Here is a 25,926-nt window from a genome sequence, read left to right on the forward strand (position 1 = left end):
TGCAACACTGTAATGGGAAAAACCACAAGGTGGAATTCTCCCTTCCCCCTGCACAACTTTTAAAGACACAAAAGACCTCTTGGTTGCCAGGCCAGGTCTCCAAGAGGATCTTTAAAAGTTCTGCAGGGGGGAGGGAGAATTCCACCTTGTGGTTTTGCCCATTACAGGGTTTCAAGAACACCTGCACTTGGCTGACTTTCTCTTCTCCTAAAGATACAGGATCAGTCTCAGGGATTGAACCTGGCAACCCTAGCTCAAGTATGTTTTAAGCTCGATTCCTGCAATGAGCAGGGGGTTGGAGTCGAAGGCCTCATAGGCCCCTTCCAATGCTGCGATTCTATGATTCTCTCCCTGAGATCTTTTCAACAGACTGGTGGAGACTGAACCTGGAGGCTTCTGCTGGCTAACATATGACATGTTGTCCCTCTACTATTGAGCTATTGGCCCTTGTGGAGGTTAAAGGAAGTTTCCACATCATCCTTCCAGGACTGGGGCCACATGGTTTGGGTCTCCCCCCCCACACACACACAAACGCACTTGAGCAGTCCCTGTAAAGAATTCTTCTGAGTGGGGGAAGTTCCTTTATAAACAGCACACAGCTTACTGTTCCTCCCTGTATGTGGTGTCCTTCAGCTGTTGTAGAGAAGAAAGACTTGGGCTTTAATGCTGGTGAGTTAATAAAAAACTAGCAGAAACCTTTTTTTGTCTTCTAGCCGTGGAACCGACGTTTGTGGGTTTTGTCTGCAGTTAGCTTTGTGGGAACTAAAAGTCCAAGGCATTGGCTAATCTCTCTGTCAGTGTTCTTGTGAATAACTCTGGCTCTCTGGATTAAACAAATAGCTTGTGAAGTTTAGATACATGTTTTGAGCTAAAAAGAAGAAAGGGTGACTGACCAGAGAAACTCAACAGCAGCAGAGTAGCTTGATGTACAAAGATTTAGCAGTAGTGCTTTTTTTTTCTGGGTGCAGAGGGAAGCATTACTTTAAAAAAAATGTTTTATTGATTTTTACAAACAGGTATTTAAGCATATCCCCACCTCCCTTTCCTCCCTCCTCCCCTTATAATTACATCTTAACAACTCTCTCTCCTATTCCTTTGCAGGTTACATAGCAAATGCATTGAGATATGACTCTGGTTTTTCATCAGCATAGTTAATTCTTAACCCAAAACTCCTCTCCGCAATTGTACATGAGTTGCTGGTGAGTGCATCAGTCAGCTAGGGAAGCATTATTGTTGACTATCAGGTCATCAACCAGCTAAGCTCTGTGAATGGTAGATGGCCCACGTGAGGGAAATCTCTGCAGTCATGCAGGGTGGAGAGCTAGGGTGGAGAATTTGTAGCTCAATTTGTAGCTCTCTGGATATTCTTACACCTCACAGCTCCTCTCTTCCCTGACAGATGGCCATGGTGGTTGGAGCTGGTAGGAGTTAGAGACCAGCAACATCCAGAGGGCACCTTGTGCAGCAGATGGAGGGCCTTGTTTCTCTCAGAATGCTAGAGGAGGGTGGTGTTTCATGAAACTGGGTGACACTATGTGCAGGAAAAAATGGAAACGAAAACTGCTAGAACTCACAGCATGTAATTCACTTACATTGCCACAATAAGATGTGGTGAAGCCCACTGGTTTAGATGCCTTTAAAAAGGGACCAGACAAGTGCCTAGAGGAGGAAAGGTCTGTTGATGGCTCTTCATTATGGTTGAAAACAGGTGATGGATTTCCATAATACCTTATTTATTTATTTATTGTGTTTATATACCGCCAGATCCTCCGTGGCGCAGAGTGGTAAGTGGCGGTAACTCAGCCGAAGCTCTGCTCACGGCTGGAGTTCGATTCCAATGGAAGGAGGAAGTCGAATCTCCGGTAAATGGGGTCGAGGTCCACTCAGCCTTCCATCCGTCCGTGGTCGGTAAAATGAGTACCCGGCATATGCTGGGAGGTAAAGAAAGACCGGGGAAGGAACTGGCAATCCCACCCCATATATACGGTCTGCCTAGTAAATGTCGCAAGACGTCACCCTAAGAGTCGGAAACGACTCGCGCTACAAATGCAGGGACACCTTTACCTTTACCTTATATACTGCCCCATAACTGAAGCTCTCTGGGAGGTTTACAATAACTAAAAACATTAAAAACAAATATACAAATTTAAAAGCACATCTTTTAAAAACAATTTAAAACACATGCTAAAATGCCTGGGAGAAGAGGAAAGTCTTGACCTGGCGCCAAAAAGATAACAGTGTTGGCACCAGGCACACCTCATGAGAAAGATCATTCCATAATTTGGGGGCCACCACTGAGAAGGCACTCTCCCTTGTTGCCATCCTCCGAGCTTCCCTCTTGCCTGCTCTTGGAGACTGCTTGTTGTTGTCTAGACTGTTCTAAGCTTTGACTATGTCAATAGAGTTTATGGCATTTGGCTGGTCAGTCTAGTCTTGTTGAGGCTGGGTGAGGCTGGGCAACAGTCCTCTTTGCTAATCCCCAAAGCACCTGGTAGTTAGAGGTCTACTGACTCTCTGCAAGGCAATTATAGCTTGTTAATGGTATTTTAACTCTGTTTTGTACACCGCCCAGAGAGCTACTAGCTATGGGCGGTTTAAAAATGAAATGAAATAAATAATTCAGTGGATTTAAGACCACTCTACTTCTTCACTCCTTAAAAGAAACTGAGCAGGTGCACCTTATCCTGTCCTGGAGATAAGGCTGGAATGGACTTCACCTGCTTCATTCCTGCAGGTGAGGGAATTGTCAAAGGCCTGTGAAAACTAGAGAATTGGTTCTTGAACCAGCTTACCCAAGGGTGATGAATAATACTGATTTTTGGCAAGGTCTGCACCTCAAGAGATGGAAAATAGATGGTGGATCTGCCCCGACAACGTAGCTATGTGTGTAATCAGAATTTATATAAATCTTAGTCAGGGCAGATCTTGTTGTGCAGCAAGGTGAACTTATTGGATCTTGTAGTAACTAAACTCTGCCTCTTACTTATTCTGCTCTTGCACACACACAGAGAGAGAGAGAGAGAGAGTTGGGGCCAGCTCTGAATCCCTAGAAGGTGCCAACTCTGATATCGCACAATTGGTTCCTGCAAGTTGAGGCGAAGGTCAGACCCACCAGTTTAAGACTCGAGCCTCTTTTGTGATCCAGACCTAGGTGATGTGGGAAACAGACTATGTCGGGAGCCTGGCTCCACTCCAGGATGCTTTGACTAAGATATGCCCCTCGACTCAACTTGGGAGAGTGTCCGCAATCAAGGATTATGTGGTGGAAATGAATGTCTCCGAAGCCGCAGAAGTTGTTGTGGCGAAAGTCTCCGTCTTGCTAGGCAATTTGAAAGAGGATGGCTTCTTCTTGCTTCTTAGTGACCTGCCCACAATTGCAAGAGAACTGAGAGCTGTCTGGACTCTCTTGTCCTCTCAGTGTAAGGTTCCTAGAATCGTTAGCCGCAGTGAGAGGACACTGGCTCCAGTCTCTTGCTTGCTGTTTCACTTGGCCCCAAAGAAGGTCCACGATGTTCTCTCACACCTCAAGGATTTCGTAGATGATGCCAGTAATGACTGGGATGAAGACAGCAACTTGGAGTATCTGATGAGAGTCCAGCAGGACTTAGAGGAGGTGCAACCAAATAACACTCTGGACTATCTGAGGCAGCTTCATGAGTTACTAATGAGCCAGCACCAGGAACTTACGCGGCTGGCCTGTCATCCGTCAATCAAAGAGAATCTGGGCATGCCAAACGTATTTCACAAACTGTTGTCTCTCTGGGAGGCCCTGGGCTCTATGCTGGATGACAGCAGCCACTGCCTGACTAACTTGCAAGGTTTCCTAGCAGCGTTGGATAAGATGCAAGCCTGTCTATTTTACAGAGTGACTTAGAGGAGCCAAGGCTGGTAATGCATGTGAAGCTCACCCTGAGCTCCACATGTCATTGATGCCGAAACAACCGCCACAGCACTGAAATTCTTGTGGGCTAAGATCACAGGCACACCATACGTTTAAAGGCCTCTTATACCACCTTAACAGTCATAGCATCCTCCAAAGAATCCTGGGAACTAGCATGCTGGGAGTTCTAGCTCTGTGAGGAGTCTCCTAATCACTCTCTTAATAAGCTGCAGTTCCCAGGATCCTTTGGGGAAAGCCATGACCATTAAGGTGGTGTAAGAGGGCTTCAAATGTGTGATGTGCGTGTGACATAAGGGACTGGAGGACATCTGTGGCTCTTCAGATGGTGCTGGACTCCACTTCCCATGGTCAGTGGATGAAGAGATCTGGGGGGGGGCACTAATCCCCCAGTTCTGGACTAAGAATATTTCATGCTGATGGGAACTCAGGCACCAGGTTGGGGAAAGCTTTTTTATAATCCTTGCCCTGAACTCGTTGTTCAAATGTTGATACTCTTAATATTTTGATGAAGCGTATTCTCTTGTATCATTGCCACAGAAGGGGTTCTTAGTTTTCCTGGAATGTTGTCTCCCTTCGTTTTGGCTTTATTAAAGATTTAGAAGTCTGCATAATCATCTCCTGTATCTAATCTCTATATATAGATTCTTTAAAGCCAACAACTGGAAGTCACCTAAACTCTGTATCGCATGCTCCTCTTGCACAGAGAGTTGGGAGTCAAGAACCAGATTTGAATTTCTGGCTCTTAATCCAGCCTGGTTAGGCTTGATGGGTTGGAGCTTTGATTCCATGCAGCTGTTGATATCATAACTGCAGCAGAGTTTCTGGTATACCGGGAATGGGGAGCCTGTGGCCTTCCAGACTTTGGATGCCAAATCCCACCAGCCTCAGCCAGCATGGTCAATGGTCAGGGAAGCCCAACAATATCTGGAGGGTCTCATTACTCCAGTGGTGGTTGGTGGCTCCCTGCCTTGAGTTTTAGTCCAAACTTTCAAGGAGCTGTCCACAGTACTTCTGGAGCGAGGTTAAAAATGGAAATGGACTGCCTTCAAGTCTATTCCCACTTATGGCGACCCTACGAATAGGGTTTTCATGGTAAGCGGCGTTCAGAGGGGGTTTACCATTGCCTTCCTCTGAGGTTGAGAGGCAGTGACTGGCCCAAGGTCACCCAGTGCGCTTCGTGGCTGCGGGGGGATTCGAACCCTGGTCTCCCAGGTGGTAGTCCTAGGATAGGTAACACTGACCATGGGGGAGAGTGGGGTTTTTTTATGATGTTTTAGAGTGTTTTTAGTGCTTTTGTTTCCATCCTGGGCTCTTGCTGGGAGGAAGGGCGGGATATAAATCTAACAAATAAATAAATAAATAGCAAGCCCTCTCAAAAAGGCACCTCTGCCACAATTTGGACAATATTATTTGTTGGCTGTGCATCCCAAGGGCTCAGGATCGAGAACAAGTGGTTAAATTGTTAATTATTCTATCTTGAAAAACAGAAATGGACTGCCTTCAAGTCGATTCTGACTTATGGCGACCCTATGAATAGGGTTTCCATGGGAAGCGGTATTCAGAGGGGGTTTACCATTGCCTTCCTCTGAGGGTGAGAAGCGGTGACTGGCCCAAGGTCACCCAGTGAGCTTCGTGGCTGTGTGGGGATTCGAACCCTGGTCTCCCAGGTCATAGTCCAGCACCTTAACCACTGCACCACACTGGCTCTAAGAAACCTTAAATATCCACATACAACCCACAAAAAAGAACACCTTATACAGCCTTTGCCAAGGTGTTGCCCTTCAGATATTTTGGACTAGACCTTCCATCACCATGTCTGTGCTAGCTGGGGCCGATACTAATTCAACTTCAGAATATCTAGTGGGCACCAGCTTGGCAAAAGCCGCATTAGTAGGAGGGTTGTAACCCTTACAGCATTGCTATGCTGTTCAGCCATGAAGACTGAACTGGTGTGGGAGGACAAGGCTCTTGGACGATCATTTTCTGCACACACAGAACTTATGAAGAGCCTGAGGGGAGATATGATAGCACTCTTCAAGTACATGGAAGGTTGTCACAGAGAGGAGGGCCGGGATCTCTTCTTGATTGTCCCAGAGTGCAGGACACGGAATAATGGGCTCAAGTTGCAGGAAGCCAGATTTTGACTGGACATCAGGAAAAACTTCCTAACTGTTACAGCCATATGACGATGGAACCAATGACCTAGGGAGGTGGTGGGCTCTCCAACACTGGAGACCTTCAAGAGGCAGCTGGACAGCCACCTGCCGGGAATGCTTTGATTTGGATTCCTGCATTGCGCAGGGGGTTGGACTCGATGGCCTTATAGGCCCCTTCCAACTCTACTATTGTATGATTCTATGCTGGATCAGGACAAAAGGGGCCCATCTAGTCCAGCATCCCGTTCTCACAGTGGCCAACCAGATGCCAAAATGGGATGCCTGCAAGCGGGACCTGAGTGCAAGAGCACTCTGCCCTCCTGCAGCTTCCGGCAACTAGCTTTCAGAAGCATGCTGCCTCTGACTATGTAGGCAGAGCATTGCCACTATGGGTAGTAGCCATCAATAGCCTTGTTGTTGTTATGTGCCTTCAAGTCAATGATGAGTTATGGCGACCCTATGAATCAGCAACCTCCAAGGGCATCTGTCGGGAACCACCTTATCCTCCATGAATTTCTCTAAACTTTTAAAGCCATCTAAGTTGGTGGCTGTCACTACCTCCCGTGAGAGTGAATCCCACAGTTTAACTATGCGCTGAGTGAAGAAGTATTTATGGGAGAGACTGTAGCTCAGTTGCAGAGTGCTTCCTTTGCATGCAAAAGGGCCCCAATGGTATCTCCAAAGAGGGTTGGGAATGTGCCCTGTGGGGAAACCCAGGTAAGGCACACAGCTGGGCTACACAGCTTTCTTTGTTCCTAGACGAGCATGCCACTTTTTATATATAATTATCTTTTATTTTATTTTTCAGGATATACAGAAAAATGAACAGTTAATCAACAAACATGGAGTACATTGTATATACAAATGCTGTTCACAATCCAATCTTGTATCCAAACCTTAATAAAAACAAGATGGTGTTTTATAATTACTTTTCACCTATTGACTTTGTTCTCTGTGCCCTTATGTAAGTTTCTCTGTATTAGTGTGATAGACCCTCTCCATAGCGAGACCTGGGATAACGGGGGAGAGAAAACTGGTAGAGTTAGAGCCTGGCTGGGAGTCTAGAGTCTGTGAGTTCAAATCCCTGCTCGTGTCTCCTGGGTGTCAAGGGCCAGCTAAAGGTCACCCCACAGGGAGTGGCTCAGGGGTTACGTGCCCTGCCACCTGTGCAGCCGTGGGCAAGCGGCATAGTCCCAAGGACCCCAGTTGCCCCCCAGCTGGCAGTTGCGGACAAGGAAGGGGCTGGCTTGTGCAGCTGTGGCAAGCTGAGCAGGCCCTGGCCAGCTGGGGAGGACTAGCCTCAGAGGGAGGCAATAGTAAACCCCCTTTGAATACCACTTACCATGAAATCCTTATTCATAGTGTAGCCATAAGTCGGGATCGACTTGAAGGCAGTCCATTTCCATTTAAAACATAAGGAAGGCGTCACACTTCCACCCCCTAAAAACCCTCTTCTAGAGTGCTTAAAGAAAGAGCCGGCAGCCCTTTTGAGCAGCCCGCCCCACCAGTTGGTGCCGGTCCATGAGAGAAAAGGGGCACTGCCCCATCAACCTGAACCAGCCTCATCCCGCTGGCTGCCTTATTGACACCAGTTGAGGGAGTGGCCCTGGTCCTGTCCGCTCCCTCCTTTTCAGTCTTAGCACAGTCCTTGCAGAACTTAGCAGGGAGGAGGAGGAGAAAAGTAGCATTACTTGGCTCCGGACTCCAATGGGAGCTGGTAGCTCCATGTCAGTGGGGCAGTGGGATCTGCTCCGGATTTTAGTCTGAACTTTCAAACCTCCACTAGCCATGCCTGTTAGGCTCCCTGCCTTCTGCCCTACCAGTCCTAACAGGCATCAGCTGCCATTCTGTCTGTGGACACCCCAGGGCCTCACCAGTGTTTCTCTGCAGGAATCTGATTTCGATGGTCTTCCTGACCAGCAGCTTCTGTCTGCTCTCTCAGTCCACTAGGAATGGCTGCCTTATGTGCTTGTGCACCCGATGCAGCAATGGAGCACAATCCTCTTCCCTAGCAGAGACTGAAAGCCCGGCGTCTGAATGGGGTTGCCAACTGGCTAGAAGGCGAATAGGCTCAGGTGGGTGGAGGGCTTCTATTTCCCATGCCCCTCATATTGCTGGGCAAAATGGAAATGGACTGCCTTCAAGTCGATCCCGACTTATGGCAACCCTACGAACAGGGTTTTCATGGTAAGCGGCATTCAGAGGGGGTTTCCCATTGCCTCCCTCTGAGGCTAGTCCTCCCCAGCTGGCTACGGCCTGCTCAGCTTGCCACAGCTGCACAAGCCAGCCCCTGCCTTGTCCGCAACTGCCAGCTGGGGGGCAACTGGGCTCCTTGGGACTCTGCCGCTTGCCCACGGCTGCACAGGTGGCAGGGCACGTAACCCCTGAGCCACTCCCTGTGGGGGTGATCTTTAGCTGGCCCTTGACACCCAGGAGACACGAGCGGGGATTTGAACTCAGACTCTGGACTCCCAGCCAGGCTCTCCTCCCCGCTGTGCTATACCAGCTGTGGGATTGGTGGGCAACGGAGGCAAAATATCCCAACCATTACTTGATTCTTTTGAGACCTGTGCATGACATGTATTCTGTGCTAGGAGAGACCCAGTAGGGGCAAGGTGTGTGTGCTCACCTAACATCGCCATTCTAGACAACCCAGCTTCAAACTGTGCTGCTGCCTCTGGGCGTTTCGGGCCTCCGTGTGCGTACTGGAGTTTGTGTGTGTGCATGCAATGAGTTAATGCTTCTCTGCTGAAGTGGTTCTTCAACTTTTTCGCCCATGGACCACTTGGAAATTGCTGAAGTTCTTGGCGGACCCCTTAATGGCATTTCTGCCTGCTGTAGCAATTGTAGTATGCTGTGCTAGATGCTGTATGATTTTTAACTGTGTTTTTATTGCTTCCATTTCTTATAGATGGTAACCCAATTTGAAATCCATAGAATTCAAACTGCGATACAATCAAATATAAGGGGAGAAAGTAGCAATAAAAGCAAATTAAAGATCAATATATTTAATGTGAGGGACGTGCCATCTTGCATCTCCATTTGCAAATCCACAGATGCTCTGAGAAGCAGTTTGGGAACCGCTGCTCTGCTGAGTTTTTTGACCATATAGTGCAGAGAGGAGAACCTCACCCTGACAAAGGGCAAAATGCAGCCCTCCAGGTCTCTCTACGTCCAGGCCACAACCTTTAGTGGCCCTGCTCTGAACCCTCCTAGCTGGAACGTGCCCTTGGAACTGTGCTGATGCTGCAGGAAGGTATGCTTATAGGAATGGATCATGGCATTTTTTTGTTAGGTGCCTTCAAATCAATTACAACTGACGGCAACACTATGTATGCATCAGTGGCCTCCAATAGCATCTGTCGTGAACCACCCTGTTCAGATCTTGTAAGCTCAGGTCTGTGGCTTCCTTTGTGGAATCAATCCATCTCTTGTTTGGCCTTCCTCTTTTTCTACTCCCTGCTGTTTTTCCCAGCATTATTATCTTTTCTAGTGAATCATGTCTTCTCAATTATGTGTCCAAAGTATGATAACCTGTTTCATCATTTTGGCTTCTAGTGACAGTTCTGGTTTAACTTGTTCTAACACCCAATTATTTGTCTTTTTCGCAGTCCATGGTATGTGCAAGCTCTCCTCCAACACCACCTTTCAAATGAGTTGCGTAGGAGAGAGCAAACAACACCTTTGGGTATTGGCTCACTTCCAGCCACATTCCAGAGTCTGATCAGCCTGTCAATCCCACCAGTGGCCAGCAGGCATGAATTTGGACTGAATTTGATGGCATTGATCTCTGAGATGTGGGCTTCCTGGAGAAAAAGAATTCTAAGATATTTCCTGCAACAGTATTGAGCAAAAGCAAAGGGGTGGCTGTATTTGTCAATTACAGCAAATGCAACAGTTTTCTGTGTTGGAAGTGGAGCAAGAGCAACTCCTGTTTTGTTCTTTTGTTTATGTTCCAGAAGGGAGATAGAGTTAGGATCCTCCGGATGGACAGGCTTGACTGCCTTTACCTGTGATGCTCTGAGTGTGTTTGTGCAGTTGTGGGTAGATTCATACACGAGTAAGAGCAACATGTGAGTTTTAATTCCAGTAAAATATCCTGGTACACACTTGGGGTGCAGTTTTGGGCCTCCAGTGGGTATACACCAATTAGGGGGTTCAAGGGTATACCCGTCACAATTCCTCTTGCTTGCCACTTTTATCTCTGGCCCCATTCATCACTGGCATGTGGCCCCTGGAAGACTGTCCATGTTAGAATGTGGCCCTTGCACCAAAAACATTTCCTCACCCCGATATAAAGCATTTTGTGACTTCACCTGTAGTTCGTGCCTAAGATGACTTGTCTGCTTTGCGGATTTGTTGAATTTTTTTTGGAAAAAAAAGTATTGCCTTCAATTCTGACTTACGGCAACCCTACGAACAGGGTTTTCATGAGGCTGAGAGGCACCCAGTGAGCTTCATGGCTATGTGGGGATTCGAACCCTGGTCTCCCAGGTCCTAGTGCAACACCTTAACCACTACACCACACTGAATTTTTTTAGGAGGTGCCAGAAACAGTACAGTGAAGGTGCCTGCCTTATCAATGGGCAGGGAGTTCCAGAGTGTAGGTGCTACCACACTATTTTCTACCCTGCATGTGCTCCCTTTCCCTCTCTCTCACACACACTCTCTCTGCAGCTGGCTTGAGCCAGTGGTGGCTGAAGGCTCCATGTCAGTGGGGCAATGCAATCTGCTCCAGCTTTTAGTGTGAACTTTCATGGCACAGCCCACCGTGCAGCACCTTGGACAGCGTCTTTAAAGTTCAGACTAAAACCTGGAGCGGATTCTACTGCCTCAGTGGTATGTGCCACCAGCCCCCACTGTCTTGACTTATGCACTTTTGTGGGTGCTTCATTCTGCTTACAAAACTACTGGACTCTGGATTGTGTTAAGTTTAGCCTGCATTCATTTAGAGCCTTCTATGGGTGCAGTGACTGCTTGGTGTTGGAGAACTTAGAGGCTATGTTTACAGAAATAGTGAGAGCCAGTGTGGTGTAGTGGTTAGAATGTTGGACTAGGACAGAGGAAACCAGGGTTCAAATCCCCACACAGCCACGAAGCTCACTGGGTGACCTTGGGCCAGTCACTGCTTCTCAGCCTCAGGGGGAGGCAATGGGAAACCCCCTCTGAATACTGCTTACCATGAAAACCCTATTCATAGGGTCGGCATAAGTCGGGATCAACTTGAAGGCAGGCCATTTCCATTTTTCACAGAAACATATGGCGTGTCCTGTGCACCCGCGTGCGCAGATTTTGTCTTTCGGGAGTGAGTAGAGCTGCAGCTAGCAGGCCTTTCGAGGGGATTTCGGTGTCCCCCTACGCAATCCCCCCGTTTTCCATAAACCAAAACCTGCCAGCCCCGTCAGGCCACGCCCCACCGTCCAGCAGCCCATCCCCACTGTCGCGGCGTTGTATGAACGCGTCCCCAAGGCGCGCGCGGAGAGGAGGCGGGCGCGGCGCGGCATGGTGGCCGCAAGCTCCGCGTGCTGGAGATCGTGACGCGCGTACGGAGAAGGAGGAGGAGGAGGAGAAAGAGGAAGGCGAAGGGGGGCGGCTTCTCGGAGCTGCGCGCGGGTTGCAGGAGCCCCGGGCTGGGAAGGCGCGCGCGGGGGAGCCAGCCGGTCCGTGCGCTTGGTCCGTCTAGTCCAGGCAGAGGAGGCGGGGCAGGCATGGCGCAGCGGCAGCAGCAGCAGCAGCAGCAGCAGCAGCAGCAGCCGCCCCGTCCGTGAGGCAGCAGGCAGGCTCTCCTCCGTCCGGAGCTGCTTCTGGCCGCCGACCCGCAGCCGGCGCCCCAGGCGGAGAGCCCTCGCTCGCCTTGCAGCGGAGGCCGGCAGCGCCGGAGCCCTCGTCGTCGGGACTGCCTCCTGCTCCCGGCGCGCGGCTCTCTCGGGCCATGGGCGACAAAGGCACCAGGTCAGTTGGGCGCCGCCGGGGCGGGCTCGCCTTTCCTCGGCGCTGGGGGGGGGGCGGCGGGGGCGGGGAGGCGCCGGGCCGGGCCAGGAGCGCGCCTGGCGGCAGAGGCGAGCCAGTGCGAACGGGCAGGCGGGCTGGAAGCGGGACGGCGGAGGGAGCCGAGCCTGGGAAGAGAAGGCTCTGCCGCTGCCGCCGGGTCGTCGCGTTCTGACGAGCGGCGTGCTTTGCCCGGCAAGTCTGGCCCGGCGGTCTTCCGGCGAAGGTTTCGGCGGGGCTTGCTGCCGCGGAGGCGCGCTTAAGGGCGCGAAGCTGCCTGGCGCGGGACGGCCCCTTCACACGCCCGGATGAAGCTGGGGTGGACGCAGCCGAGCTCGGCTTTCAGATGCACCCGTGCGATGCGCCGTGCATTGTCACGTGCATACAGTTCACGATACATGTGTTTGGTCACGTGCGAGTATTGCATTGAGTATGCGCGCCGACAACGTAACGTGTGAAGAGGTTGTGTAGATGTGGGTTTGAAAATGGGGGCGGGGCGGCGACGGCTCCGAAATCGGGCAGCATCTTTAGTGCAGCTATACTGAGGAAATTACCTGCAGGTCTGGACACCGAGACGGGTTCATTCAAAACTAAGCCCCCCCCCCCGTTTTTGTCGCAGGTTATTCCCAGGCGAGCGTGCGCGTGATTGTCGCCTCCGCGGGCTGGAGAGTCTTTTCTATAAGGAAAGGTTACATAGGTTGGGGGTTTGGGGTTTAGGGGCAAAATATGAAGGGGGCACGATAGCAGTTCGCTCTTCTGGGGAGAGTAAATAAAGAGGTTTGAAGACCTTCCAGGCTGGCGTTAGGCACATCCTGGATCAGACCATCTAACTCGCTAGTGCCTGCTTCGCTGACTGGGAGGGGTTTGGGGTGTTCAGACGTAAGCCTTTTAAGGGGAGCTCTTTTTCAGTCTGCACCTCTGTTGGAATTAGATGTTGGTAGACGTTAATTACCCCATCTGTTGTGTGTTTGCCACCCTCGCTCCTTCGGGAGGAAGGGTGGGATACAAATTGAATACATGATAATAACGGGGGACCTTCCCATCCCTCCCTGGAGGGTTGAGGGATCAAGCCTGGGACTTTTTGCATGCAAAACAGGTGATGCTCTCCTTCCCCAAGAGTGTCTGTTGTGGGATCAGCGTGGCTCGTGCATGCTTTCACAGCATCCTCACAACATTTAATGCAAATTTAATGCACATTTAAGCCTTTCTGTGGGAAATCCAGTTAGTTAAAAAAACCAAACCAAACCCCACAATAGGCCTGTTTCCAATAGCCTGCTTCTGATATTCCCTTCTTTCTGGAATCCCCTGGTGATTCGGAGGCAGCAGATTCCCCCAGTGGGTGAAATGTCGTAGTTATTTTGTGTTAACGTATAACTAACTTGGGCTTCATTGCTGCAACACGGCAATGCCTTTTGAATAACATTAGACAAATTGGTGGCATGGAATGGATTTCCCCCCTCTCTTGCCCCCATTCTATTTTTTCCCCAATTGGAACATCTTCCTTGGAGGGCAGCACACTTGTGCCTCCCTCCGAATCTTTCTGTGTTTGCTTTAGTTTGTTTTCTTGGACCTTAGCCAGGATAGCCAAACAGAACTTCCATTTTCAAGGGCAGTTTACCTCTGGATGTTGGGTGCAGGGCAGGCGCGACAGAGGAGGGGGCGCTGCTTGTTGGCTTCTCAGAAGCAGCTGGCTGCCTGCATTGGAGGTCTGAATGCTGAGCTAGAGAGATCTTTTGGATCACTTTCTTGTGCGTGTTGTGTGCGTGCATGCAACCATTTTTTCAAAGACTTGCAGTACCTCTGCTGCTGTGCCTCTTCACTGCATAATGCTGAGCTGGTGACAGATTGTGTGTTGGTAGGCATTGGGGTGAGGAACTGCGTGTGCTCTTTTCTGATTTCTTTTTTGTCTTTGCTGACAGATCCAGTGTGGGTTGTGAGATATGCAGGGAATCTCCAAACATTTGTTGGCAAAGATGTGAATGTGGTGTGTGTGTGAGTGCTTGCTGGTTGCTTTCTTAATCCTCATTCATACCCTCTGGGCCCCTTTATCCCTGTCTCTAGTAAATAAAATAGTGGCCAAGCTGAGTGCATTTGGATTTTGAAAAACAAAATGTGTGTGTGTGTTCATGTGTGCACAAGCATGCATGACTGTATCAATAAACTTACAGTGCAACCCCCTGTTGTTGTTATATGCCTTCAAGTCGACTATGATTTATGGCGACCCTGTGAATCAGCGACCTCCAATTGCATCTGTTGTGAACTACCCTGTTCAGATCTTGCAAGTTCAGCTCTGTGGCTTCCTTTATGGAATCAATCCATCTCTTATTTGGTCTTCCTCTTTTTCTACTCCCTTCTGTTTTCCCCAGCATCATTATCTTTTCTAATGAATCATGTCTTCTCATTATGTGTCCAAAGTATGATAACCTCAGTTTCATCATTTTAGCTTCTAGTGATAGTTCTGGTTTAATTTGTTCCAACACCCAATTATTTGTCTTTTTCGCAGTCCATGTTATGCGCAAAGCTCTCCTCCAACACCACATTTCAAATGAGTTGATTTTTCTCTTATCTGCTACTCAGCTATCCCTACTCAGAAGTAAATCCAGTTGAATTCAGTGGTGATTGGGCGAGGGCCATAGTTCAGTGGGAGAACATCTGGTTTGCATGCAGAAGGTCCCAGGTTCAGTCCCCAGTGGCATCTTGAAGCCAGGCTGGGAGGGACTTCTGCCTTAAACCCTCGAGAGCTGCTGCCAGTCAGTGTAGGCAGTATTGAGCTAGATGGAGCAGTGGTTTGACGGTGTCAGATAGGTTCCTATATTCCCAGGATTGTGCATAAGGCCGCATCCTTTGTATTCTGGGACAGCTAATTTATCTGCAATACCTTCTTTGATTTATTGAGGAACAGGAGAAACGGGGAACTATTATTTTTATTTATTTATCTATTTATTATTTGATTTATATCCCACCCTTCCTCACAGCAGGAGCCCAGGGCAGCAAACGAAAGCACTAAAAACACATTAAAACATAATAAAACAGTAAAACAAAACATATTTAAAAACATTGTGTTTTTTAAAAAAGGTTTACAAACATCTTAAAAAGCAATTCCTACACAGACGCAGACTAGGATAAGGTCTCAGCTTAAAAGGTCTGCTGCGTGTGTTACACACGCAAGGCTGCCATCAACCAAGATGGCGGCAGAGGCTACTTCAAGGGGCTGATGCCCCCGCTGGTGGCAGGCATGGGCGGTACGCTACGTGCGTGCACGTGCCTGCCATCAACCAAGATGGCGGTAGAGGCATCATCCCCTTAAAGAAGCTTCTGCCGCCATCTTGGTTGACGGCAGCCCTGTGTGCGCAGCGCTCAGCATGAAAGACGAGAGAGCGAGGTGGAGCGAGTGAACGGCTGGGCGGCCTGGAAGCATTTGACTGTGGTGGCAGAGCACAGTCATCTTGGCTAATAGCCATTGATAACCTTATCCTCTATTAATTTGTCTGGTCCTCTTTTAAAGCCATCCAAGTTGGTGCCGATCACTGACTCTTGCAGGAGCGAATTTCATAATTTAACTGCACTGTGTGAAGAACTTTTTTCTTTCGTCAGTCCTGAATTTTCCAACTTTCAGCTTCATTGGATGACCACGAGTTCTAGTGTTACGAGAGCAAACGGAAAACTTTTCTCTGTCCATTTTCTCCATGCATAATTTTATACACTTATATCATGTCTAAGAGCCAGTGTGGTGTAGTGGTTAAGGTGTTGGACTAGGACCTGGGAGACCAGGGTTCGAATCCCCACATAGCCATGAAGCTCACTGGGTGACCTTGGGCCAGTCACTGCCACTCAGCCTCATGAAAACCCTATTCATAGAGTCGCTATAAGTCGGGATCGACTTGAAGGCAGTCCATTTACATTTTACATGTCATGTCACCTCTTACCTCTTGCATTTTTCCTACACTGAAAGCCCCCAAACCTCTCTTCTGATTATTTGGATTTGGATGATGATTATTTATTGGATTTATTAGTCACTTGTTACCCAAAGGTCTCCAACGGTGTTAAAAGCAAAAGTAAATATACTGTGCCATAAAAACAAAACAATGAAACAACGAGCTCCCCTAGACCACTCCTTGTTGTGAGAAGGGTCTGCGCAGAAGATGTAGCCAGGCTGTGGGGGTCTCTGTGTTTGTTTCTTAATGGCAGAATTGAACTGACGGAAGGGTGCTGAAAAGTCTGCCTGTTTGCCCTTAGCCCCACCCGTCAGCGGCATGTGGCCCCCGGAAAGTTGCTCAGAAGGGGATGCGGTCCTTGGGTTGAAAAAAGGTTCCCTGCTCCTGATGCAGGAATTACTGTCACTCATATTCATTGCATTTGTTGTTTGCCAGCCCTTCGACCTTGATGGTTTTGCCCAGCTGACTTAGAGCGGTCTGGAGGCCGGCTTTTGCATATGTTTATTTATTTATTACTAAAGTCATATCCCACTCTTCCTCCTAAAAGGAGACCAGGGTGGCAGACAACATATGATAAAACAGTAAACGCATTTTTAAAAGCATATATTTTTTTAAAAAAATCTTTAAAAATATCATAAGAAACATCTTAAAAACAGTTCCAAGACAGGTGTAGAATGGCATTAAGGTGTGTACTTACAAGGCTTGTTGGAAGAGGGTTTTTTTTTTTAATTTGTGGGAGAGGGAACCTGAACCTTTCACAGGACTTAAAGCTGGCCCTTGGCTTTGCAGCGGAGGGCTGTTTTTGCGTAACTGGAATGTCTTGAGTGCCTGTTCTAGGCATTGTCAGCACCCCATTGCAGCAAAGCAGTAAACACTCAGTGCGCTAAATGCTCTTTCTGATTATTTACGGCTTTTGTAAACACTTGCTGCCTTGAGCTTTCACCGAGCTGTGTTTGTTTTGCAGCTTCCTAGTAGCTCTCCCAAATACGAGAAAATAAAATGAGGTCGGTGACGGGCAAGGGGCGCTTGCTTGCTTTAAAACTCTGTTGTACAAGGAAAGTCCCCCTCCCTCCCTCCCGGACACACCAATTGTTCATGCCATACTCTCTGTGTAAGAAGCGAATATGCTGCTTATTTATTTATTTATTTTATTTTACTTGTATACCGCCCCATAGCCAAAGCTCTCTGGGCGGTTTATAGTAACTGTTGTTCCCAAGCCACCTGTGTGCTCCTTACGTTTTCCTGCTTGCGGGCTTCCCCCAGGCACCTGGTTGGCCACTGTGAGAACAGGATGCTGGACTAGATGGGCCACTGGCCTGATCCAGCAGGCTCTTCTTATGTTCTTATGTTCCTTCAAAGCAGAATATGGTAATTCCTGAGAACCATAAGAACAGCCCTGCACCTGGAACAGGCCGAAGCGGGCCCTTCTAGTCCAGCATTCTGTTCTCACAGTGGCCAACCACATACCTCAATGGGAAGCCCACAAGCGGGACAGGAGCACAAAAGCACTCTCCCCTCTTGGGATTCCCAGCAACTGGCATTCATAGGCGTATTGCCTCCAACCGTGAAGGAAGTCCATAGCCATCATGGCTAGTAGCCATCCCTTTTGCAAATGATGCGGAGAGGAGTTTGAAAAGAGGGGTGGGCAAAGCTGCTGGGTGGGCAAAGCTGCTAGCCAGGCAGGCTGCAACTCTCAGGTTTCCATTGCTTGGAGGGGTGCAGCCTTATTCCTCTCCAGAGACTTGAATACCTCCTGAAGCTGCCCAGAGAGAGGCGGTCTCCGTAGAGTTCCCACACATAATTTTATTATGTATGTGTGTGATTTTATTCTGAGCGGCCCTGAGTGCCCTATTGTAGGGTAGAAGGGCGGGATAGAAATATTTAAAATAAATAAATAAATGCCTGCAACTGGAGAAAATGACAACGCTGCTCCCCTTATTCAAGTCAGAGGCTGTGCACCGTGTCTGGGACTGGATGGCCACCACCAGGTTCTCAGGGCCTGGGAATGACCATGCCTGACTGTTCTCTCCCTGCCACAGACGTGTGTGTGTTCTGTGGGTATCCAGTAATAGATGTGTGCCTTCCTCAAATGCTGCGAGTGGCTTGCACAAATTAAAACAGAAACCCTCGCTGTGATGAGAGGAGGGTGACCATTTTGCAGCTCTTGTTACTGTGGCTGGTCCTTACTGCCTGGTTGCTGCAGAGAGGCTTTTCTTTCTATCTTTTTGGGAAATGGTGGTAAACAGCAGGCTTCCATCAAGTTGTGGATATCGGTGGCTACTAGCCATGATGGACATAGGAAACTGCCTTATACTGAATCAGAACCTTGGTCCATCTAGTTCAGTATTATACAGCCATGAGAGTGGCTGTATAATATAGTCAGCGTGGATTTTTCGCATGCTGCAGTGTTAAATTGAAAATCCCCCCATGCCATTCTGGTGCTTCCCATAAGCTCATTTCAAAACAAAACCTTACAAAAGTCCTGAACTCAGAAGCACTTGCTTAACAACCCTCTAAATTTTCATGGCGATACATGAAACAGTCACCAGAGAATCAAGAGTTCAAAGTGTAAAGAGAGAGAGAAAAAACCAGAACCCTTTTGGACTTTTTTCTGTCAGAGTTCTCATAAGCTGTTGAACTTGATTCAAAATCAGCCATATTCACAGAGTACCTGTAATCCTGTTATTGACCTTGCCCCATACTCTGACCTTCATCTTCTGCAGTTTAAAAGTTAAAAAAAAAAGCCCAGCCGATATTTAATTAATTTAAGAAATTTAGCATTCGAGTCAATGATAAGCCTGGGCATGCTCAGTAAGAACCAACTGTCAGTGTTCTAAAAGCCAGACTCAACTGTTTAGCTTGACTAATCGGGGCAGTGGCATCACTAGGAGGGTGTGGGGTGTGTGGACCGCACCAGGTGACACCATCAGAGGGGGGTGACTCTCAGCTTTAATTTAAAAAAAGAATTACGTTTCTAGGTGGTCCTGTTCTTGAGATATACATAAAAACATCAGCTGCCCCCAGTGGCGTCTCTAGGGGGGTGCGGGGGGTGCGGACCACACCAGGTGACACCATCAGAGGGGGGTGATTCTCAGCTTTAATTAAAAAAAAATAAGTTTCTAGGTGGTCCAGTTCTCAAGATATACATAAAAACGTCAGCCACCCCGTTAAATATTTTTTTAAACTACTGTATAGCACTTCGTAGCTTCAACCCCGCCCGTTCAGGATTGCAGCCAATCAGTGAAGTGTTTGTTTGACCTGTGGCAGTGTCTAGTAAACCTCATTGCAAGGCCAGAAAATGGTGGTTTCCCCCCCCATTTATCTGAAAATCTCATAAATTGGGTAAGTATATACTTTTCAGTTTTTTCCCCTCTTGTGTGTAGGAGTCAGATCCTGGGCAGTGTTTTCAAAACCTTCCCAATACTTGCTTTTGTGGGGGTAAAAGCATTGCTAATCCCATATCTCCAGAGTAAATCCCATTGAATTCAATAGGATTTACTTTTGAGTAGACATGATTATGAATGTGCTGAAAATCAGTGGGACTTTGGAGTGAATGTAAAAAAGAATTGTGTTTGTGTTGTCTTTCTGTCCCCCCCCCTCCTCCAGTCCTATTTGAAAGCAAGTAGGCAGGGCTTACTTAGGTATTACAGTTTTTATTCTGTAGGAAACTAATACTGATTTTTAAAAAACTAATACTGATTTTTCTGCAATGACCAACTGGTTTGACAATAAACTATTATATGGGCTGTATGTATTTATACATCTGCAGTGTGTGTGTGTAGTCTTTCCAACAACCCTGTGAGGTAGGGTTGGAAACCAAGGCAGCTCACAACAAGAAATAAAGCCATTTAAAATCCAATAACCATAAATCAAGAATAAACAGTTGGAAAACAGCCTAAAGAGGCATGATTCTGAATTTTGGGTTGGGTGAATGAAGTTTATTTATTTATTATTTGATTTATATCCCGCCCTTCCTCCCAGTAGGAGCCCAGGGCGGCAAGCAAAGCCACTAAAAGCACTTTAAAACATCATTAAAACAGACTTTAAAATATATTAAAACATCTTTGACAATGTTTTTTAAAAGCTTAAATTTAAAAAAAAAATAAGAAAAGGCTTAAAAACATATTAAAAAGCAATTCCAACACAGACTCAGACTTGGATAAGGTCTCAACTTAAAAGAACAAGTTGAAAGAACAAGTTCCTTATCACTTGAGGCTGTAGTTCTCTGCACACTTCCCAGTTTGAGTAAGCCCCATTGAATACATTGGGACTTGCTTCTGAGTAAACAAACATCGGATTGCACTATAAATATATTTACAGATTGTGTAATTCATAAACATATTTGATAGTCATGTTTATATAAATATTTCTTCATACTGTGTCCCAATAAGTATTTGATTTCACACTATGGTTGTAGATGATTTTTTCCAATTTTATAAGTGTGCCCTTCTTCCTGGGGGTGGTCATGGTTCTCCGTTGTTTTCATCCTGAGGGGAGGATAGGCTGAGAGATGGTGAGTAGCACATTTAAGGTCTCTTCACCTCCCCCCCTTTTTAATTTGTATTTATTTTATATTTCTCCAATATCTTCCCCCGGCTGTTTTTATGTATTTTAAATATTTTTAGATTAAATAAATAGGAAATCATAATTGTGAACCACCCTAAAAGCAATTCACCTATCCTTATGTTTTGGCAAAGTGATGGTGTGAAGGCATGCTGGTAGAACAAGAGACCATGTTTGAGGCATGTTATAAGGTGTTTGAGGACTTTGTCACACATTACTTTTTGAGACCTGTAGATTCATGTCGGAAAGAACATGTGCACGTATTGAATGGTGGCTTGGGTGCTGTTTTTTCAGTCTACGCTACATGCATAGGGAAGGTGATACATCATCTGGCAGCTAGCTTCATAACATGAGAATGAAAAACAGTTGGATCACCATTCACTTGTTTACTTTTCTCACTATTGAGACCACTTCATATATTACTTTTTCATACACAGAAATTTAATCTTTGTATAGGAAAAAGTATTTTGTAAAATGTGAAGGACAGTGGCTGCCCAGTCAGTATAACTACTGTACAAGATCTACTCAGCCACTGTAATTACCTTTTTGTTTTGAGTGCCCTTTTGTCTGGGTCTTGGTTCAGGTGTGTATCCAACTTTGATGTGCTTATGGAAGGGGTGTGCAAGTAGTGCCCCCCCAAGTGTGGAGGCTTGGACAAACATTGTGTTATGGAAAACCCAAGTCTGTGTGAAAGTACATATTTGGGAATGCCATCAGTGTAATCCTAAACACACTTAGTAAATAATATCGAACTTGCATGTCACAAAATATATTATGGTCATGTCCATAAGCACCAGGAGGGTAGTCGCCCAGGGGATCTTAGTCCCTCTGCTTTTTTGGGAGCAGGGTCCCTATGTCTCCAAGCATCCTACAGTCAGCATGAAAAGGGAGTGTGTTAGTCACTGAGAAGAGTCTTCTAATATGCTTCCTTGCCTTTTCTGCAGATTGGAGCCAATCAGAGTGAAAGGAGGTGAGTCAGCCACTGAGAAGACTCTTCTCAGTTGCTAACGCTCTCCACTTTCATGCTGATTGGCTCCTAGAGATGTTTGTTGTTGTGAGAGAATGCATTAACAAAGATCTCATTCTTAATCCAGGAGCAAAAAAGGGTGTACATGGCTGTAACTATCATGAAGGGACCCTGCAGCTCTGAATTTTCTACTAAACAATTGATAAATACCTAGGTAACTTTGTGTCTGGAGACTTATTATTAAGAATCATTTTCCATAATTGTAAGGAGGTGTGTCCACACGCATGCATCCCAGGCACCTAATGAGGGGTGAGAGCAGCATAGGGACATAAGCAGGTGTCTTATTCCAGGGGTTCCCAAACCTTTCTTCTACATAGACCACTTAAAAATTGCTGAGGGTCTGAAAGTATCTGAAAATTTACACTGGGCATATGCAAGATAATTAACTCCCATTAGTAATAAGAGCAAGAATTTGAGCTGTGCGTATGATATTGTAATTTAAAGGTGTAATTCTAATTTTGCTAGTTCTTTATGTCACTACTATTGCCATTACATTCAGTGATATATGGGAATTATGATTTACGAGTAACATTGGTACAAAAAACATTACTAAGGATTCTGTATGGTCTGGTATGGGAGGAGGTCCATCGGGGTGACACCATGAGTTACCGCACCGGGTGACACCAACCCTAGTGACGCCACTGTCAGGGGGCCACACCCACACCAGACCTTTATTTCACTTAGACAGTCATGGCTTCCCCCAAAGAATCCTGGGAAGTGTAGTTGTGAAGGGCCCTGAAAGGAGACTCCTATTCCAGTGGCCAGAAGAGTTTAACAGTCAGCTCCTCTTCTGGGGATTGTAGCTCTGTGAGGGGAATAGGGCCTCTCCTAGCAACTCTCAGCACCCTTCACAAGCTGCACTTCCCAGGGTTCTTTGGGGGAAGCCATGACTGTTTAAAGTGGAATAAATGTCTAGTGTGGATATGGCCAGGGACACTTTGGTTTAAATTTGGGTGGAAGACTAGACTACGTGTGTCTGCTATAGAATAAAAAGTTTGGGGAAACCCTGAAAAATAATGATAGCATTAACAATGTTTTCCTTTTGGAAAAGAAAGGGGCTTTCCCTCTACCCAGTGCCTGACCACCCAATCTCCTCCTATCATTCCCCTCCCTGCCCCTCCCCCAGGTCAGTTTCACCTATCCAAAGCATGGTTGCAGAGAAATAAATCCCATTGAACTCAATAAGCATGCAAATGATCAATCCATTTTCAGCAAACTTGCACAGGATCCCATTTCTTACCTCCCGGATTAAAAAGCAAGGAAATTCATTAACAGGCAAAAACTCCTTGCAGTTTAAGAACGTACTTATAGCCAACAGGGCAGCTATAATGAATACACCAGGGGAGCAGGAGACCTGACCTCCTCTTTGAGATATTTTACTGTCCTACAGTACAATAACAATAAACAATACAGTACAATAACAATAAACAATACAGTACAATAACAATAAATTTGGTAACATGTGCCTCTGAGCATATGGTGTGTGGTAGCAACACCTGCAATCAGGACTGTATCTCCAAAGATGGAGAATTACATTTTTTGTATGTTCTTCTTACTTTGCTTATTTTCTGTGTTATTACTGTTCCTACAGAGAAGCTAAAAGTTTGAGTGTTTTAATGTTTTTAGCTCCTGAGGAAGGAATATATTCCAAAACGCGTTGATCAACATAAATCTATAACTAGCACCAAAGCTTGTCTCTCCTCTTTTTGACCTTCGTTTGGTGCTTTTTGTTCCTCCTATAGAGAAGCTAACCTAGAAAATTATATTTTACTAATTATTCTAGAAATCTGTCAAATTTATTTTTATTATTTTCAAAGCCTTTTTATTACTGAGTGTCATATGATGATGAAGACAGCCTTTTGTGTTTCAAACTGGAGGTTCTATTCTATTTCTATTTTGGGTGCATTAAATTCAGTTGAATCTGAAACTGCAGCTTTGATGTAAAATTAGACTGATTACAATATGTTGCTACTTCAGGAATGACTCTAGCTGCTGGAAAAAACAAACTTGGCCCGCCCAAGATGCATGTTTTCACACTGCTGTGCGTAAACTACTCCACTTAAGGAAAGATGGGCACGGACAATTAAAAACATAGAGCACACCTAGAATTTTGCTAGAACATATTTCACCTCTCACTATTTTATCTTGTGCTAACTGAGACACTCCTCATGTCCACTGGAGACTATTCTGCAGAATAGTCAGTGCCTTTATTCTACAATTGTTTTTGGATGGTTTTTTTTAGTGTAAACTATGCATAGTGTTGCTGTACTTCGCATATGCACAGAAACAGAAGCAAAGAAAAGAATATTTAATAGGAAACTTCACTAAAATTGCAAAATAAATCAAACATATTTAAAGTGACTATCTGAACTATATCAATTGTTTTAATATTGTTGCTTACTCCTTGCTAAAACAAGATCAGCACAGCACAAATCTTGTTTCTGTTATTTGGACTGACTGTGGATGTTGCCACTATTCACCATATGCTCAGAGGAACATGTTACCAAATTCTTCCAAGCTACACAGGAAGTGGATTGGACTGTGAAAGACCAATCCAAATTGTGTTTGCATTTTTACAAATTTGTAGGGCAGTACAATGTCTCAGAGAGGAGGTCAGGTCTCCTGCTCCCCTGTTGCATTCACTATAGCTGCCCAATTTCCCTGCTTATTAAAATTTGATAGAAATATCTGTTGGCTAGAGGTATGTTCTTAAACCACAAGGGGTTTTGCCTATTAGTGAATTGTCTACACTGGCTCTCTAGGGAGTTTTTCCCAGCCCTACGAGAAGAATGATTCACTAGAAAAGACAATAATGCTGGGAGAAACAGAAGGGAGTAGAAAAAGAGGAAGGCCAAACAAGAGATGGATTGATTCCATAAAGGAAGCCACAGACCTGACCTTACAAGATCTGAACAGGGTGGTTCATGACAGATGCTCTTGGAGGTCACAGATTCATAGGGTCACCATAAGTCATGGTCGACTTGAAGGCACATAACAACAACAACAACCTGGAGATGCCAGGGATTGACCCTTTTGCATGCAAAGCATGCTCAGCCAATGAGCTACAGACTTCCCCAGTTCTACTTCCACTGTCAAGAGGCAGTGTGTTTCTGAATACCAGTTGCTGGAAACCCCAGGAGGGGAGAGTGCTCTTGTGTTCAAGTCCTGCTTGTAGCCTTCCTATTGGAGCATCTGGTTGGCCATTGTGAAAACAGGATGCTGGACTAGATGGGCTACTGGCCAGACCTAAGAGGTCTCTTGTGTTCTTGTGATATTCTGGCCAAAGGCTGGGATCAAGCCGGTGTTTCCTTCTACCCTTGCAAGGTAGGCCTTGTCTTGTTGAAAGCACAATACTTGAGGAAGAACTGATCCTCTTCTCCTTGGTCCTCTAAAGGGCTGGGATGGCGAGCTTTTATTTATTATTATTTATTACATGATTTTATATGCCACTTTTCCATACAAATATGCTCCAAGTGGCTTACAAAACTGCAAATAAAGACATCAATAGCAATCAATTCAAAAACATAACAATCGTTTCAAATCATTTCAAAACATAACAATCCAGCCATAACTCCAATTGATTACCTAACCTTTTCTTGGTTATAATCCAGCACTGTCAGTACTATGGATTGCTGCGAGAAGAGAAAGCTCATTTAGTCACGGCGTGGAAGAGCCATTCAATCAGTGCCGCTTCTCCATTTCTTGGCTTACAGTTTGGCTTCTGCTTTGGGGTGCTGGCATTCGGGTAGCAGCCCATGACTTAATTGCACAGGTTCACACTGACGCTTGGTAATGCTAGGAACAGAGGAAGCTGCCTTATGTTGGATCAGATCTTTGGTTCATCCAGCTCGGTACTGTCTGCACTGTGTCTTGCCTCCCTCAGATGAGTCCTTAGAGGAGGAGGAGCAGGGGATTGGCACAGCAGACCCAGAAGAGGGAATAAGTATACCGACCCAAGATGGTAGAGTTGGAAGGGGCCTATAAGGCCATTGAGTCCAACCCTGTGCTCAGTGCAAGAATCCAGATTTCAGGGATGCAGGGTGGGGGGGCCTCCTGTTCACTCCCTCAGTGTGGCTGGGGGCCTCAGCTGCATCCTGAACATCTTCTAGTAATGGGGGGTCTGCAGCTGCTTGTGGGGTGGGTCTGCTGCTTCCCTTTCCTGGCCTTTCGTATCTCCTTGTAGCCGGCCTGACTTGTGATTGTGTGTCTTCGGCCCTGCCCTGACTCATCGGATCTTCGGTACCTTGACTTTGGACTTCCCAGGACTTGTCTGTTCTTTACTCTCTCGGTATTTACACTGACTAGTTGCCAGCCTCTTTGATTTACAGCCTGGCTGCTGGCCATTATCTGTTAATT

At 46.5% G+C, this 25,926-nt stretch overlaps 2 protein-coding genes across 5 annotated transcripts in view; both read left to right on the forward strand.

Annotated features, from left to right (window-relative positions):
• Positions 1-413: 413 nt before the first annotated feature.
• Positions 414-4,512, forward strand: LOC133385663 (uncharacterized). 4 transcript variants are annotated; one of them, XR_009762931.1, is made up of 4 exons: positions 455-669; positions 1,102-1,199; positions 2,662-2,734; positions 3,009-4,512. XR_009762931.1 is itself a non-coding variant. In XM_061629137.1 (2 exons), the coding sequence occupies exon 2, from the start codon at positions 3,155-3,157 to the stop codon at positions 3,872-3,874; it is 720 nt and encodes a 239-aa protein (XP_061485121.1). In that variant the 5' UTR covers positions 545-669; positions 3,011-3,154; the 3' UTR covers positions 3,875-4,512. The 4 variants fall into 4 exon arrangements, 1 of the variants encoding a protein (XP_061485121.1); XR_009762932.1 differs by lacking the exon at positions 1,102-1,199 and having other exon boundaries at positions 414-669; XR_009762930.1 differs by lacking the exon at positions 2,662-2,734 and having other exon boundaries at positions 485-669.
• Positions 4,513-11,517: 7,005 nt separating this feature from the next.
• ARRB1 (arrestin beta 1) overlaps positions 11,518-25,926 on the forward strand; it is a 187,512-nt gene continuing 173,103 nt past the window's right edge. Inside the window, exon 1 of the mRNA XM_061629140.1 lies at positions 11,518-12,009. Coding sequence (XP_061485124.1) covers positions 11,990-12,009 — 20 coding nt within the window. The 5' untranslated portion in view covers positions 11,518-11,989. The remainder of the gene's footprint in view (positions 12,010-25,926) is intronic.

This window comes from Rhineura floridana, chromosome 5 (assembly GCF_030035675.1).
Source record: "Rhineura floridana isolate rRhiFlo1 chromosome 5, rRhiFlo1.hap2, whole genome shotgun sequence".
Classification (NCBI taxonomy): domain Eukaryota; kingdom Metazoa; phylum Chordata; class Lepidosauria; order Squamata; family Rhineuridae; genus Rhineura; species Rhineura floridana.

Bases quoted from the DNA above. Each gene is read 5' to 3' on its own strand.
- LOC133385663 (XM_061629137.1), top strand. From the start codon at position 3,155: ATGTGGGAAACAGACTATGTCGGGAGCCTGGCTCCACTCCAGGATGCT.